Source organism: Anabas testudineus, chromosome 17 (assembly GCF_900324465.2).
Source record: "Anabas testudineus chromosome 17, fAnaTes1.2, whole genome shotgun sequence".
Lineage (NCBI taxonomy): Eukaryota > Metazoa > Chordata > Actinopteri > Anabantiformes > Anabantidae > Anabas > Anabas testudineus.
The window spans coordinates 17,380,356-17,396,488 of record NC_046626.1 but is presented as its reverse complement, the minus strand read 5'-3'; the positions used below and the strand labels follow the sequence as shown (position 1 = coordinate 17,396,488).

At 41.9% G+C, this 16,133-nt stretch overlaps 2 protein-coding genes across 3 annotated transcripts in view; one reads left to right on the top strand and one right to left on the bottom strand.

The window, feature by feature from the left end:
• gnal (guanine nucleotide binding protein (G protein), alpha activating activity polypeptide, olfactory type) overlaps positions 1–7,510 on the top strand; it is a 43,069-nt gene extending 35,559 nt beyond the window's left edge. For both annotated transcript variants that reach the window (XM_026374944.1, XM_026374945.2), the window contains exons 6-12: positions 1,296–1,350; positions 1,454–1,527; positions 2,592–2,650; positions 4,040–4,160; positions 4,607–4,737; positions 4,821–4,888; positions 5,125–7,510. In XM_026374944.1, the coding sequence (XP_026230729.1) occupies positions 1,296–1,350; positions 1,454–1,527; positions 2,592–2,650; positions 4,040–4,160; positions 4,607–4,737; positions 4,821–4,888; positions 5,125–5,271 (655 nt within the window). In that variant the 3' untranslated portion in view covers positions 5,272–7,510. The remainder of the gene's footprint in view (positions 1–1,295; positions 1,351–1,453; positions 1,528–2,591; positions 2,651–4,039; positions 4,161–4,606; positions 4,738–4,820; positions 4,889–5,124) is intronic.
• An 892-nt stretch (positions 7,511–8,402) lies between these two features.
• On the bottom strand, positions 8,403–15,380 carry mppe1 (metallophosphoesterase 1). Its single transcript, XM_026375347.2, has 9 exons — positions 14,826–15,380; positions 14,605–14,713; positions 13,246–13,349; positions 11,419–11,499; positions 10,730–10,838; positions 10,373–10,453; positions 9,714–9,836; positions 9,389–9,529; positions 8,403–9,275 (listed from the first exon to the last, which is right to left on the bottom strand). Exons 1-9 carry the CDS (start codon positions 15,074–15,076, stop codon positions 9,090–9,092), a joined length of 1,185 nt encoding a protein of 394 aa, XP_026231132.1. The 5' UTR covers positions 15,077–15,380; the 3' UTR covers positions 8,403–9,089.
• Between the last annotated feature and the right edge of the window lie 753 nt (positions 15,381–16,133).

Here is a 16,133-nt window from a genome sequence, read left to right as displayed (position 1 = left end):
TCTGTGTCCTACATACCAGAATCACTACACACCAGCTTCAGCCACAGGCTGATATCTCTACTTTCTAAGAAATACCTGACACACCTTAATCTCCCAGCACTACAGTTCAGATTTGGTTTAATGTAGGAATAAATTGAAAACTTGATTGATTGATTTGCTTAAAACATCAATTGTTTGAGTTATGTAACATAAAAAAATAGTCAGATCACAAAATTGCGATCACATTTAGCCACAGTCTAATGTCCAGTGACATATTAAAATACATCATCCGTTTACCATAATTAAACACAAGAAAAACATTCAATTCTCACAATGATTTTTGATGAAAACATATCACTTAATTAACTACTTCAGTTGCTGTAACACACCTTCTTGCTCCCTTTCCATGACTTGTAAAGACAATAAGTTGCCTTTTAAGAGTTAAGAGCACTTTTGCATTGACCCTATTCATTTCTAACTCTGCTGTGGTCCACTGTTGGCCTGTAGTAAGTCAGCTAAAGAACGCCTTTGGCCTTGTCATTCTATTGACGTGTGTATATATAATGTACACATCAATTCAACTGTTTTTTTCTTAGCAGTGTATTATTAGAGTATCTTGTTCAGCCTGTATGAATTTTGGCTTTGTCATGATGTGATCAAGACCATCCATGGGCCTCCATGGACTGTGTGTCCCCGGCCTTGGTATCCTGAGCCTGCCTGCTGTTCTGCAGAGAGGCCCAGCTGCTGCTGCTGCTGCTGCACATGCTCTGTCGGTAGTGAAGAGATCGCAACAGCAAGCTGTCTAACCTCCACAATAACCGCCTTATGTAATCACTCTGGCTAGAGACAGACCAAAATAGCCCAGACTGAGCAGCCCTGCCCTCTTGTGGTGACTGGCTGCCTCAACACCGGCCTGCTGAGCCTCTACAGGGAGTCAGACATGGCGGCTGCTGTTTGTGGCATTCACTGTAGCTCACATGAATGTCTAAACACCAAGTTCAAACAGTTACTCCACAAGACAGAGGTTTCATAAATGATGTTACAGCTGTGGTGTGGATCAGATTTAACATTTGTCATATATAGTATTTGCAGTTAATGAATAGGTTTGGCAAATGTATTAATTTGAGTGTGGATTTTTTTTAGCATTAAAGTAGTTGTGGGGTTGTGTCTTGTTTCTAATGGTGTTGTTTTGTCTAATGTTGAATCAGTTTCTGGAGAGAGTAATATTTCCTAGTTTTCTTAATTAGTGACATACAGCTATTTTATGAAGTAATAATACAGCAAAGTCTGACTCTGTTCTTTTTCTTTCTTTACAGTTTTCTGGACAGAATTGACTCTGTAAGACAGAGCGACTACACACCAACAGACCAGGTGAGTCCTCCTTTTCACTTGCTAAATATTAGGGCTATGAATCGCCCCAAAAACCTTTGTTATAATTTTTCCTACATTTCTCCTCTGTATTTATGTTTTACAGGACCTGCTACGCTGCCGAGTGTTAACTTCAGGGATTTTTGAGACGAGGTTCCAAGTAGACAAAGTGAACTTTCAGTAAGTTTTTGCTTGTTATTCTTTGTTTATACTTTGCTGTTTTACATTTTTCCAAGCTAGGCTAAAGAAACGCCCTGTCCATGCAGAGCAAGCAAAAAACTTTAAGTAACTTCAACTAAGTGTTGTCGAATCCTTCCACCTCATTCATTCACTTAAACCCTAAAGAATAGAAGTATATTACACGCCTCATTTACGTAAAGGTTTATCTGTTCTGTCCACATCCGGTGTGACATGGTTTCTTATGCAGCAACTTTTCCTAAATTGGCCACTCGGTCTTGAAAAGCAGACTCTCCAGGCGTTTTCCAGTTTCTGCGAATTATTTATTTTCTTTTTAAAACACCTCTTTGTCTCCTCTTTGCATCACTATTGCTCCAAATCTCCCAGTTTTTAGTGCGATCGCTATATTTACCCAGGCCTCGTGTTAAGAGTCTGAAATGTCATAAGTTCGTACCCTGTAACAGCAGCGTGTCCTTGAACAAAAACACTGAACCCCAGCCTCCTCTGTGGCTGGAAGCTGAGGAAAACAACGTCATCCAAGTGCCTAAAATGAAAATTGAATCCTCTGTGGTTGACTGGTGTGATTTCTGAGGCTGACCATTGGCTGTAGTTAGACGAACAGCTGATAGAGAGAGTAAATGTTTTGTAACTGCTTTGATGATGTCAGAAGAGATGACCCATTTCCGCAGTCACAACAACAGACTTATTCTATCATCTGAAACGGGCCTTTGTATCAAATTATATCATCCTGAATGATTGATAAAAAAGCTCTGGGACATGACTCCCCTATTGGTTTGCAATTTTTATTATTCAGCTTTGATGACTTCCAAAAATCCAGCCATACTTACAGAGGGTTACCGGTCTATACCCTGTTCTTCTGGTCTTTATTTTATTTTTTCATGAACCGGTTATTCTTGTATCTCTTTGTGACATAAAAGGAGATTAGCAACAGATTTGGGCTTTTTGTGATGGCCAAAATAAATGTGTATTTATGGGAATAATTTAAAACCACAAGAGGGCAGCAGCAGGTGTGTTGTGTCTAAAACAGTATTTTGTCTCCTCCACAGTATGTTTGATGTTGGGGGCCAGAGAGATGAAAGGAGAAAATGGATCCAGTGCTTTAACGGTGAGACTTGTTTTGTTTTGTTTGTCTTCACATACTCACAATGCACATCGTCCTCGACCAACCACATGTCTTCTCCTGTCATATCCCGCCTGTGTTAAAATATTTTCTGCCTGCTTCAGTATCACTGCTTCTTTTTTTTGGGTCATTCCAGCTTATCTGGGAGAGTATCTATTAAATTAAATCACATTACATTAAATTAATCATATATATATATAAGATGCCTCTAGTACCAACTTAAAAGAAAAAAACTTTTGCTGCAGGACTTTCGGCTGTTGGTAGGCGTCAGAGAAATTATATAATATGGCTAATTTAGAACAACTACCATTAGATGAGATGTTCTTCTCTACATGAGACATCACAGGACTGAACTAATACACCAGAATACATAGGAACTAACGCCACTTACTGATCTTTAGTAATCAGGTTTGTGTCGAGTCAATTGTAATGTTCGTGTCAGTACTATTATTGTATAGTATTATTCAGCTGCATTATACAATGCCCGTCCACAAAAAGCAAATAGATAAGAGCCTCCCATTGGATAATTACTTCATGGATGATTATGTTTCAGCTGACAACAAGTTATTTAACCCTAACTGATGCAGTGAGCAGCTTCTCATTTCTCAAACAACCATGTCTAAAGACACATCCTGTGGTCGTGGAAAAGATGTTAATCTGTTTCTGAAGAGTCAAATTATTCACATTAAGCAAAGAAAACATCTAAAGAGACTGATGAAACTACTAAAACTTGGTTAAGACCTGTCCAGTGGAAGAAGGTCATGTGGTCTGATGAGTCCAGATTTACCCTATTCCAGAGTGATGGGGGGTTTTAGGGTAAGAAGAGAGGCGGGTAAAGTGATGCAGTGCTATGATCTGGGGTTGCTGCAGTTGATCAGGTCTAAGTTCAGGAACGTTATGAGGTCAGCTGACTACCTGAATATACTGAATGACTAGGTTATTACTTCAATGGATTTCTTCTTCCCTGATGACACAGGCATATTCCAAGATGACAATGTCAGGATTCATTGGGCTCAAATTGTAAAAGACATTTCCCACCACAGAGTCCAAACCTTAACCCCACTGAGAATCGTTGAAATGTGCTGGAGAAGAGTTTGTGCACTGTCTGACTCTCCCATTTTTAATCTGCATCTTAAATCTTAGCTTGTTTTATAGTATTATCATTGGTTATTGAGTTGATAGTATTTTTGGACCTTTCTAGGTGCTAAGATAATAATTAGCCTTTTGGCTTATTGTGTGTGTGTGTGTGTGTGTGTGTGTGTGTGTGTGTGTGTGTGTGTGTGTGTGTGTGTGTGTGTGTATATATATAATGATATAAGGGAAATTCACATCAGCCTCTGACTTTCTTCATGTATCATCTCTGTCTCCTTCTAGATGTCACTGCTATCATCTTCGTGGTGGCCAGCAGCAGCTACAACATGGTAATAAGGGAAGACAATAACACCAACAGGCTACGGGAAGCACTGGACCTCTTCCGCAGTATTTGGAACAACAGGTGAGTAAGAAACTTAAAATGAAATGAAACATAACACCTTCACAGCAAACAGTAAAATAAATAAATCAATTAGGTTTGAACAAAATGGACACAAAGGCAGTAGTACAGGAAGTACATTAGTTGTTACAGGTACAATTTCACAAAAAATCAGTTGCAGTTTATTACAAACGTTTTGCAGAGATGATGGTGAATGACTGTTTCAGACTGTGCTGTCTTAAAACAACAAGAGCATCATCAACAATATTCCAACAAAAAGACCGGAACAGCTTGTTCAGCATTAGTGTGTTAGTGTAATCTCAGTCCAAGCGATCACATGTTCATCGCTTTGCCTTCCTTAATCCACGACACATTTACTGTAAATATTAACCACTTTGTTTTAATGTAAAATTAGACCCCTGTGCACATAGTGCTAATGTTTTTTCCTAATTTGTGTGTGTGTTTTTTAGATGGTTACGCACTATATCGGTCATATTATTCCTGAACAAGCAGGACATGCTGGCTGAGAAAGTATTAGCTGGAAAATCCAAAATTGAAGACTACTTCCCTGAATATTCTCGCTACACCATACCAAATGAAGGTTTGTGATCCACTAGATACTCACATCCTTACTCGTTTTTTACTTTATTACACCTGTTAACTGTTCTTCTGCTGTTCTTTCAGCAACTCCTGAACCCGGTGAAGACCCAAGGGTGACGAGAGCTAAGTTCTTCATCCGAGATGAGTTTCTTGTAAGTAGATGACTGTAAAAGTCTGAACACAGAGACCAGATAGAAACATTTACTCTCCAAGGATCCTGTGTCCATCACAAACTCACGTTCATCAACATGCTGGGTCATTAGTCATTTAAAGATCCTATAGCTGCACAACTTGCCAGTAAACAGGCACTGCTGATATCACATTGATGTATTCAAAATATAAACAAATACAACAAAAAACAATGCTCGTCTCCTCTCTTTCCCCTCAGCGGATCAGCACTGCGAGCGGCGACGGCAGACACTACTGCTACCCCCATTTCACCTGCGCCGTGGACACAGAGAACATCCGGCGAGTGTTCAATGACTGCCGGGACATCATCCAGAGAATGCACCTGCGGCAGTATGAACTCTTGTGATTGGAGACTCCTCCTCCAGCCTTCTGTGTTTTTCTCCACCATTCTGCATCCTTGATGAACCCTTCCTCCTCGTCCTCCTCTTCCCTTACTCCACTCCCCTCGTCCCTCAGAGAAACCCTCAACGACCCCTGACCACCCCTCCTGTCGAGGACTATGAAGTACTACTGAAGTGTGTCAAATCCTCTTCCTCTTCTTAACTTCTTAGCTTTTTGTACTTTTTTTTTCTCTCTAAGACAGATTCGTCCCCATTTGACCGATGTAAAAGGAACACTGGGGAACAAAGGTGTTGCGTGCCGCTTCTTTTTTTATTTTCGGTTTCTCTTTTACTCCTTCCTTTTGAATGCCTTGATTTTTGTCATTCCACTAAGCCTTGGGCTACCTCCTTTTTTTTTTTTTTTTTTTCTTGCTGCCCCTTTGTGTCCTTCTCTTTCTTTGGCTCCGTCGTCGGACCTAGGCTGGTGGGTGTGGAAACATAAAACACGCCTACAGGACCTCAGTGTAGAGGCAGAGAGAGTGTGTGTGTGTGTGTGTGTAATGAAGAGAAGGAGGAATGCCATGTGATGTGTGTTTGTTTATGTTTGTATGTCACTTGCCAGTTTACTCTGGCATCACCACAACGACCTTCGCCCCCTTTATTATTATTTTTTGCCCCGTCGTCCCTTTCCGACCGGCTTCTTCTCTCCGCGACTGGACACCGAAGAAACGGGAGAGGGAAGAGGGGAAAACCGAGTGGATGAAGAGATAAATGCACTTTGCATCAGGTTCCTTAATAATTTTTGTTATTGTTGTTGTTGTTTTTTCTTAAGAGGAAGCATACACACAATGTAGCATCACAATATTTATTACCCTGTCACGATGTTAGCTTGCCGAGCTGCAGGGTGGACCGAGCAGCCGAGAGACATGTGGAGCGGAAGATTAAAGAGGGGGTGGGGGTGGGGCAGGAAATATGACGACGATGTGACAGAGGATTTAAATGAAGGAAAAGGGACTAGGCTCTGTGCACCTTAGCCCTGCTGCCTCCACGGACTCGGACCTGCCTCCTTTTCCACACAAACCATCCTTTTAGCTTAGAGGGGAGGGGAGGGGAGCGTGGGATAAAAATGTATCGTTCCTTTGTTTTTGTTTTTTGTTTTTTTGTTAACTTGTACACTGTGCAAGGTTGAATTATCCTGTACAGACTGTAAAATGTAATATTATTTTGTACAACTTAATTGAAAGAAAAACAAATCTACTTGTAGATCTTTGTGCCTTGATTATGGCTGTACCTGTAAATGAGCTCAGATGTAAGTATGTTTTCGACTGCGCTGTACAGCTTGATGTCAAACTCTATCGGCAGCGGAAGACTGCGGGTAGGGGACTTTCTCTGTAGAGTTTAGTTTTTTCTGGTTTATAAAAAAAAGAAATACTATTTAGTAAAAAATAAAAAATAGGGAAAAAATCCTAAAAACCTGTATACATTATGCAAATTAACCACTTACCTGCAGTGAAGACCAGATGTTGCAGCGCCATGCCTTTTGTTTTTAGTTTGTTTTCTTTTATTGGTTTTATTTTTCCTCCTTTTATTCTTTTTTTTTTTTTTGAAATTTCACAGCTTTAAACATTGGAAATCAATTGAAAGTGTCCAAATTGCAACCTGGTGTTGTTTTAATAGGAACCAACGTTTTTTCGATATGTGTGTCTGAGATCTGTACTGATGTGCGTGCCTGTGCGCATGTGTACATAAAACAAACATAGACTCACAGACGCATTGTGTGTGTGTGTGTGTGCGTGTGTGTGTGTGTGCGTACGAGGGTGAATGTGCATTGCGTGTAAAATTTTATAAATGTATGTACATGTAAATTTATAGGTCTATATAAATATATATGTACAATTATACATGTTTAATTATGTGTGTGCCTAGGTGTACATACCTATGTATGTATACGGTAAATATGTATACATACACACATAGGAAAGCATGTTTAGAATGGAGATGAATAAATGAGAGTGTGCAATATTAGTAATTCTTTGGTCCTTTGGAGCCATAACAAATGGCACAGGCACTATGAATGTGTGAGCAGCACCCAACAAGACAAGCTCTTCTCCTTGTACAAACAGCATCAGCCTTTTCTTCTGCTACAGTACACATCTATCCCCAAAAGAGAGTGAACTGACTGGAGGTGCAAAAACCTTGTTTGGCCTGGGAGGATGATTTAAATGACATTTTTATTTTCTTTAAATAAAGAGGCACATTAGAGGACTTTGCTTTATTTCCATCTTGGTGTCCAGTTGTGTCCAGATTTATTTTTCTGTTTGTTTGTTTGTCGACGATGCAGTGGTGTTTGTGAGTTCATGATTCGAACTTGGCTGCATTTGTGGAAAGTAGTGAAGTACATTTACTCAAGTACTGCACTTAAAGTCGAAAAAGGTGAAGTCGCCCTTTATGTACAATTTCTACTTTCATTGCGCATTTTCATTTTCTCCTTTGTCACTACGTTTCGGCAGCAAATATTGTACTTTTACTCCCCCATACATTCTTTTAACTAAAGTTAGTAGTTACTCTTGGATTAATGATACAAACCACTCAGCATTAGGTAAAGTAATTCATCATTCTAAATATTAGATTAAATATTATCATTAAAAACGACGTATAGGGGAAGATAATCCTGTAAAATATGAATTAATGTGAACCAAGTCGTTTTGTATGAAGAATACGTCATATTTTTACCTAAACTACGTTTTGATCTAATATTTTTTACTATTAAGTAACATTTTGAATGCAAGACTTGGACACTGTATTATTGCTACTTAAGTAAACCACTACTCGGTTATTAGGTACACCTGGCTGAAAACTAATCCTGTTTAAACTGTTTTTATAGAAGTGACTACAGTCGAACTGTACTACGTTACACAAAAGTACCTGTTAGTATAATGCAGTACAATTTAACAGCAGCAAACTACATTTAAAAATACAGTAAAGTCAACACATCATCTGGAATATTGTCTTCACCTCTGCTGCAAAACATATTGAACCTGAAGACTTGAAGTTTAAATATTTAGTATTTTCATCACAACTCTGTGGATGATTCATTATACTGAGTATAAATAGTTTATCTGCCTCCAATTTACACCATAAAACTCTGAAACGCAGCTTAAGATTCCAATTTATTATGTACAGTTCATCAGAAACGCTTCAACAGTTTGGCAAAAACCCTCACAAACATTTGGCACAGAAAGTCAGCAATAAATATATTCAGATATGCATCGTTAAAAACGAGGAGAATCTGGCTCAGACATCAACAACAGAAACGTGATGGTGGGTGTGAGACGATCGGTGCGTTTACACCAGGTCACAGTTAAACATCAGAGTGAAGAGACGCGAAGCACCAACGCACGATCGGACTTTACCACCTCAAATTAGACCATTTACCAGAGTATTTACAGAATGGATGTGTGCGATTTGGCGCGTGTGCACTTTAATTAAGCAGACGGTGGAGGTGTGGTAAAGCTCCACCCGTCTCATACTTCCAAGGAAGGTAAAACAAACTCCACTGGTGATTTGTAACAACTAATTTGGCCCCGTGTCTTCTGTCAACTTAGGATAAAACCATATAATCATCATCAATATCAGAAGTGATAAACGTTTGAGTCCTTTAAAGACATAAAATATCTATTCAGGTCCGTCACAGTGCCGCAAAAACATTTGGACAAACAAATCGAGGTTGTATGAACAGAGTTTTGGCCCCTTCAGAGGACGAGCGCAGCTCCCCAAAAGCCTCACATCGAGTGTTTACTACATGGCTCTGTCCTGGAACGTGGTGCGCCCTGGGTAACGTAGTTCACAGAGACTTGTGCTTCCCCAGCAGGCAGAGGCTGAGGCACTGCAGCAGGCCCTTCATCCACAGACAGTGAGCGAGGAACAGCAGCAGCAGGCAGGCGCCGGCCGAGCAGTAAACGCCGATCACCGTGCTCTCCTCAGGTAGGAAACACTTGGACAGGGTGTAGCTGCTGGGTGACACCGACGCCTGAGAGGGGGCAGGTTAAAGGTGACTAACAGTACGCCTGCATAGTCTAGCAGAACTTCTTCAGAATGAGCCCAACTCCCTTTAAAGTCTGTAAAGTTTGTGTTTGCACTCACCAGGATGAAGCTGGGGTTGTTCCTGTTCCTCCAGCTGAACGACGGCACGCTGATTTCTGGGTACTTGTTGTCATGGAGAACCTCACATCCGCTGTGGGTGTGTCCGCTCAGGATGAGGCGCGGCTTGAACCACTGCAGCAGCTGAGGAGAGAAAACCCACATCCAGCTCAGAGGCCGGTTGCTGCTGCCTTACATCATCAGCTTCATCATCGTCACCATCTGCTCTTTTCTGACGGCAGCCGCTTGTGCTGCGTTTTAATTGGTTAAAACCGCTTGATGCTTCTGAGAAAGACGAGGCGGTGTGATGAGACTGCGGAGTACTCACCCTCTGAGAGGCCTCCTTGGACAACACGTCATACTTCTCTCTGAACAGCAGGTGTCGCTCTGCAGGCGGCGCAGCGTCTTGCCCCGTGCAGCCGGCATCACTCACTCTGAACAGTGGATAGTGCTGCAGAGCAGAGCGCCTGTGATTATTATTTAGATTTCCAAGGTGTTATTAAATATTTTGAATCAACGAATTAATGTGCAGCAATACAGACTACAGAGACACAAGAAATAAGGTCTCACAAAGAGCTGCAACACCAGAACGAAGACACGCAAATGAACAGAACACAAAGACGGTGCAAAGTGACCACAGAGAGAAGATGAAAGAGACACAACACACACAGAAAAACACAAACATGCCCCACAAATAGAAACACAATTAATTCACAGAGATGCAAAACAAACACACAGACATAAAACTACTTTGTAAAGACGCAAGGATGAACACAAAGAGACACAGACTGGCATAATGTAGACTAATGTGACATGTGACCACAGAGACAATCACAGTTAACAAACATAAAAGACCTATTAGTTTGTGTCTCTTATAGTCTGGAGGTCGTATCTAGGTGGTCTAGTCTAAAACCCGGGGCCGACTGTCCCATAATCCGTCCATTCAAGGACGTCCTATCTGCCTGGATGAGAAGTGAGAAGTTTTACCTGTAACATGATCGGGGATGCGGGAGGGTAGAGCTGCGAGCCTTCACAGCTGTCCATCACTCCGCTGCCGGACTGTGAGTTCTGCAGAGAAGAACAACATAAAGAATTCATCAGCTGCCTCCTCAGACGTCAGCAGACATCTTTACTTCACATGTCTGTGCTGCCTCTGTTTTAGAGCGCCACTTTTTGAAACGTGCAACAAAGACAACAACAACAACAGCAGCAGCAGCAGCAGCAGCTTTGGAAACATAAAAGCGTTTTCCTCCTCCTTTCTCGCTTGACGTGAGTCGTTCTCACTTCCTGAGCGTAGCCGAGGCGCCGCCGGCGTGCTACTGATTTCCAGAAATGTTCCCCCACCTGACGAGAACAGTTGAGGTCTCTGGAGAGTTTGATCAGCTCCTTCTCCACCGCCTGGCAGATGGGACACCCGTCACCGTGCAGGGCCACACTGTTCACCAGCAGGAAGCTGAAGAGAGGAAAACAGCCTCATTGAAAAGCAGCGACTGCAGAGAAACATCATTATAGAGGTTTTTTATCTAGCGAGGTTTCTTTTGATCCAGTTTCATCAGCCTTAGGGGTCGTGTGTGGAGGATAAACAGTGATTTTGTGAGTTTAAAGGTGAACTGGTTGGCAGCACAAACACGGTTTACTGAGTGGTGATTCTAACCTGTTTATTTCAGCTAATCATCCTTATTTATTGTATGTTGAAGAGCTCATGCTGCATTTCCTAAAACAAAAAATCAGTCAGTGCAGTGAGAATCTTTTAAACTGTTTTGAGTAGAGATCATGAAAAACTACGACCATGTCAAGAATTTTGTAGATTTTGTTTTTAGATCCTGAAACGACACAGGCCAGGGTAAGTCGTTAGGTTTCCTGTTTACGCATCGGTACAGTACGTATTCACCTCGTTCAAGACACGACATCTCTGCATATTTAAAGCTCTGTTTTGGTGCAGACTGACTCAGGGGATTAAACCTGTGACCTGTCAGGCTGCTGAGTCACATGTTTGTCCTGCAGCGTGCGTGTTGCATCCTCCTGTCACTCACTTGACTCCCTTTCTGGTGACAATCCTGGTGGACGAAGCGTTGAACACCTTCTCGAAGCGCTGCAGCTTGAACCAGTCCATCCTGTCGGGGGAGACACAATAGCGGCCGTCACAGCGTGACCAAAACCAAAACCTGCTGCTCAGTCTGCCACGTCTGTCTGTCATGCACTGTTACGTAAGAGCTGTGCCACTTCACTTCCTGCTGCACGAGTCAAATCAGAGCACACATGAGCCGCTGCATGTCTACATAATCCCACATTTCTGAATCACAGGCATCAAATACTCGACTGGGGGGATTATTTTGTGCATTTACTTTCGCCGCTGCTTCCCCCGAGAAATCAGCTCCAAATAAAAACAGAGCGGGGGGGGTGGACGCAATAAACGCAGCGTCTCTGCAGAAGTGGAATCCAATCACAACACGAAATATACACTATCAAAAATGACCTTTCAGTTACATCGAGCTGATGAGCAGAGCTTCTTTTATCTTCTCCATTAAAACAATCCACAGTATAATTTAATATTTGAATTTCAACAGTGTAAACGTTACAGTGTCTCAATCTGTGGTTTCCTTTTTTGTAATCTGTGTTTAGTTTCATTAGAAAACGCCTAAATAATAGGATTTTAAGTACAAATTCACCCAAACACTTTGGATATTTGATTATTTAAATGAGTACTTCAGGGTCCAATGTGTCAGAAGATGAATGTTAAGAGTTGAGAGATGGGAGAAGACCTGAAAATCTTTTTTATTTTAAACATTATTTTCTCTGTCTTGTAAAACATTGGAGACGTTTAACCTTTAAACGTTATTCGTGAACCAAAGTCAAAACTCTGCTTTAGATGTTATGTACCTTTGAGGACGGGGCGTTAGCTGACTTTTCATTATTTAAAAAGAGTTTTGTTTGGTCTCTGATTTTATTATCAGCTGCACGTGAGGAGGGAATAAAGAAACACTATAAACTATAAATCTAATTTAGTTAAACTGCTTCTTCCAGGATCAAGAATGGACCTTTTAGATGAATATCAATCACACGTTTTGCCTAAGAAACCTTCAATTACTGATACTGTCAAAACATTTAGTGAGGAGCACAGATACCACATCAAGTATAAATCAGTTTTATTTGTTGAAATCTGTCTAATTTTCTAAAACAACTGGATATAGTAATATTTAGCAAACACAGATCCACGGAGTGTTTGTCAGGGAGCGTTTTGAACCACAGATGAACACACATTTGGTGCTCTATTGAGTATTTACAGCAGCAGGATGGCGTATGTGGGACTGACTCGAAATAAACCACAGTGTTTGTTCTTGGTAATGAAGGAACATGTCACCTAGTGCGACTGTGTGACTCATGGATGTGTTTTTATTCGTTTCGGACGACAATGGAGCTCTACGGCACAGAGGAGACACATAAAACACAGTGATCGATGGATGGATCACTTCGTGGACGGTGGATAAATCACAAAGTATCAGCAGTTTCACGCTTTAAAAGCTCTAATCTCCTTCAACCCTGGCTGCGTTTTGTTCTGTTCTAACTGTTCTCTGGCTCTGTGTAACAGTATGAGGCCTTTATTGACATTTCTTTGGCAGCTGATAACTGTCTACTCCGGTTACGAACTGCTAGCAGGTATTTCTGCAATGACAGCAGTGAAAAATTGAACAGGAACTCCCCGTGCTGACGTATTCTGACGTCTAATGAGTCACAACCTGTGAAATCAAAGTCCTTGTCTTATCAGGGAGCGTTTCTTACTGACCAAACAGGCTGTCTGCCTAATAAAAGGCGGAACAACGACAACAATAACACAACAAGGCTGTAAAGCAGTTGCTTACTCATAATGGAAACCGATGTCATGGTTCCCGACCAGTACGACCAGTTCTGTGTCGGTGTTGTGCCTGAACATCCTGTGGAAGCGACGCACATCGTCCTCCCAGTGCTGCAGGGAGAAACAACACAGTTCAAACAAGTCCCGCCGCAGGTCTCTATTAAAGAAATAAAATAAAAAAACCTCCGCCGGGAAGCTCGGGAGAGGTAATGGGATCTCTGAGGGTCACCCAGCAGCCCCCATGGGCGTCTGAGCTTTGATTCAGGCTCCAGATTCAACTCCTGCACCCACAGGCACCGACGCCGCACACAGGAGGCCTTTAATTACAGCGGTGCTGCGGGTTTACATGATGTTGTGCGTACCGATGTGATTCCCTGACGCTGCTTTTAATTAGAGACACTGAGTCAGTCGTTAGCCGGTCATTTAAATAATCAATTCATGGCTTTGGCAAACAGAAAAACACCAAACATTTGCTCTTCTCAGACTCTGAAAGGCGCCAATTTTCAGCATGTTCTTTGTTTTTTAGAATCACATATGGAGAATTGAAATCAATTTTGATCATTTATTTCTTGGATGTGGGTTAAATAATGTTTTATATAAAGCTACTTGTGTGATTCAAGACATAACGTTGTGTTGTTTGTCACTCGTTTTGAACATTTACTGTATAAATGACAAAATAATAGTTCAATAAATAGAATTATTAATAGCTGGAGTCGTCATTTAGTACATTTTCTCTCTGTAAATTCAAAGCTTTGCTCCACTAAAGGAGTTATCTGAAAGCTTGTGACAAAATCATTCATAATCAAAGTTCTTCTCTATTACAGAGGAGCAAGAGTGAATCTTTTAGTGGAGAAAACAATCAACAGATTGATCCATGAGGGAAACAATGAGCTGCTCAGACACAGTTTTCAGTGTTTCTCTCTCTGCATATTCAAAGAAGCGATGAGCTGCCACAGGAGGGAACACGGCGGATATTTTACATTCTGCAGAATCCTGGTTCCTTTCTAATGAGGCTTTGTTTCTGTGCTGCTTCTTCTCTCTGGTTTGACGGATCCCGTTTGACAATCCAATAATAGATGCGTGAGAATTCCCAGGGGCTGTTTTTCTTTTTCTTTTTCCTAAAGCATCATGGATGTCAGGAGGGGCTGCAGCTGCTGGTGTTTTCCTGCACACCTGCAGCCTCTCGGGCCTGTATGGTAGAAGATGATGGTGATGGGGCTGATGATGACCGGAGTGCACTGGCCTCTGCTCTGCCTCCACATCCACCGTTTTCTCCCCCCCCCCCCACCACCACCACCACCACTATCATGAGCACTGTGCGTGTGCAGACAAAGCAAGTGAGGAGAAAATGGGAGCTCTACGTTACCTTCTGGGAGCTCCACTTGCCTTCGTCGAAGATATCCCCGAGAATAAACACTATTTCGGGCCTGAGCAGCCACAGCGCGGTCTGGAAAGCCCTCTCCATCTGCCATTCCCTGCGCGTTTGGACACAGAAGCCAGCGTTATGTTTACAAATCGTACCTGCAGAGCCCCGACGGACGGATGGATGGACAGGAAGGGATTTCAAATGGAAAGACCTGAGATTACCTCCTCAGCTTGTCGAACCAGTGTCCACCGACGGCTCCCAGGAGGTGGGTGTCCGACAGCACCATAGCGCGGACCGGCGAGTCCATCGGCCGGCCGTCGATGCCCTCTCCGCCCCGTGCATGGTTGATCTTCGGCCAGGCGCACTTGAAGATGGTCGGGAAGTAGATGAGATACTCGCAGAAGAAAAAAGCACCGCCGACCACCAGGATCAGCACCGCCGCGACCATCCACCTGACGCTGAACCTCGGCATTTCTTTGTTATTCGGCGTTTGGGATGCCCTGAACTGGCGCACTGGAGGTGGTGGTGGTGCTGCTGCTGGTGGTGGTGGTGATGGAGCGGTCCATGAGGCATGTTCACCTCTTCCAGCCCCGACTGTTCAGGTCTCCAGCCGCGGGATGCTCATGGCAAGTTCGGTCTCAGGAAAAACGAGCCGCCCGTCGGGTCCGGTCGGTTCACGGTCCAAGATAAAAAAGTTCAAAACGCTTCAGGTGGCGGAGCAGGAACCTGCGTCCGAGTCGCACCGAGCTCGTCTGAGTTCTCCACGGTCAAGCTGGAATCAAGACTTCCTGCGAGGGCTTTTCAAAATAAGACTCCCGACAACCGGTCCCGGCACGTGGCCGCCCACCCTGTGTTAGTCAAATGATTTACTAAATCAAATGCATGCTCTAAAATTAACTCCACCAAGAAATTTAAACCTCTGTGCATCAATCAGATTAAGTTACCAATAAACCGAAGTATTTGAAACCCTGTTGAAGTTCTTATACTACATGTTTGAGGTACTTGTACTTTATTTGACTTTGCAATACTAGTAAATTTGTGTAATGTGACATTTAAGCTCAGGTTGGTTATATTTGTGCAAAATTTACAGTCAGTGTTTGTCCTGCTTTGAAAAATGTGAAACAATAATTTACATTAATAAGTTGCAAAATATCATTTTAAAACTTCACTGTATATTTGTTTTCTAATATTTACAGTAGAAAAATGCTCCAATTAATCTACATATTTAAATATAAGCACAGGTCCAAATTAATAATCTTACCATACCTACCTCCAACAGAGCAAATGCTGTATTTTTGTAGATTAAACCACCTGACAGTATGTGAAATCGTTAAAATAGCTTTAATTGGCAAAAAAAAAAAAAAAAAAAAAAAAAGACAGAAACACCCAGGTTAATAAAAACAATTTACGTTGTTATCTCACCATGGTTGTAAGTGGTACCTATGTAGCTTGTAAAACAGTCAGCTGATAGAAAACTAACTAAAATTTAATATTAAACACGAATTTACACTGTTTACACAATGTTTAAA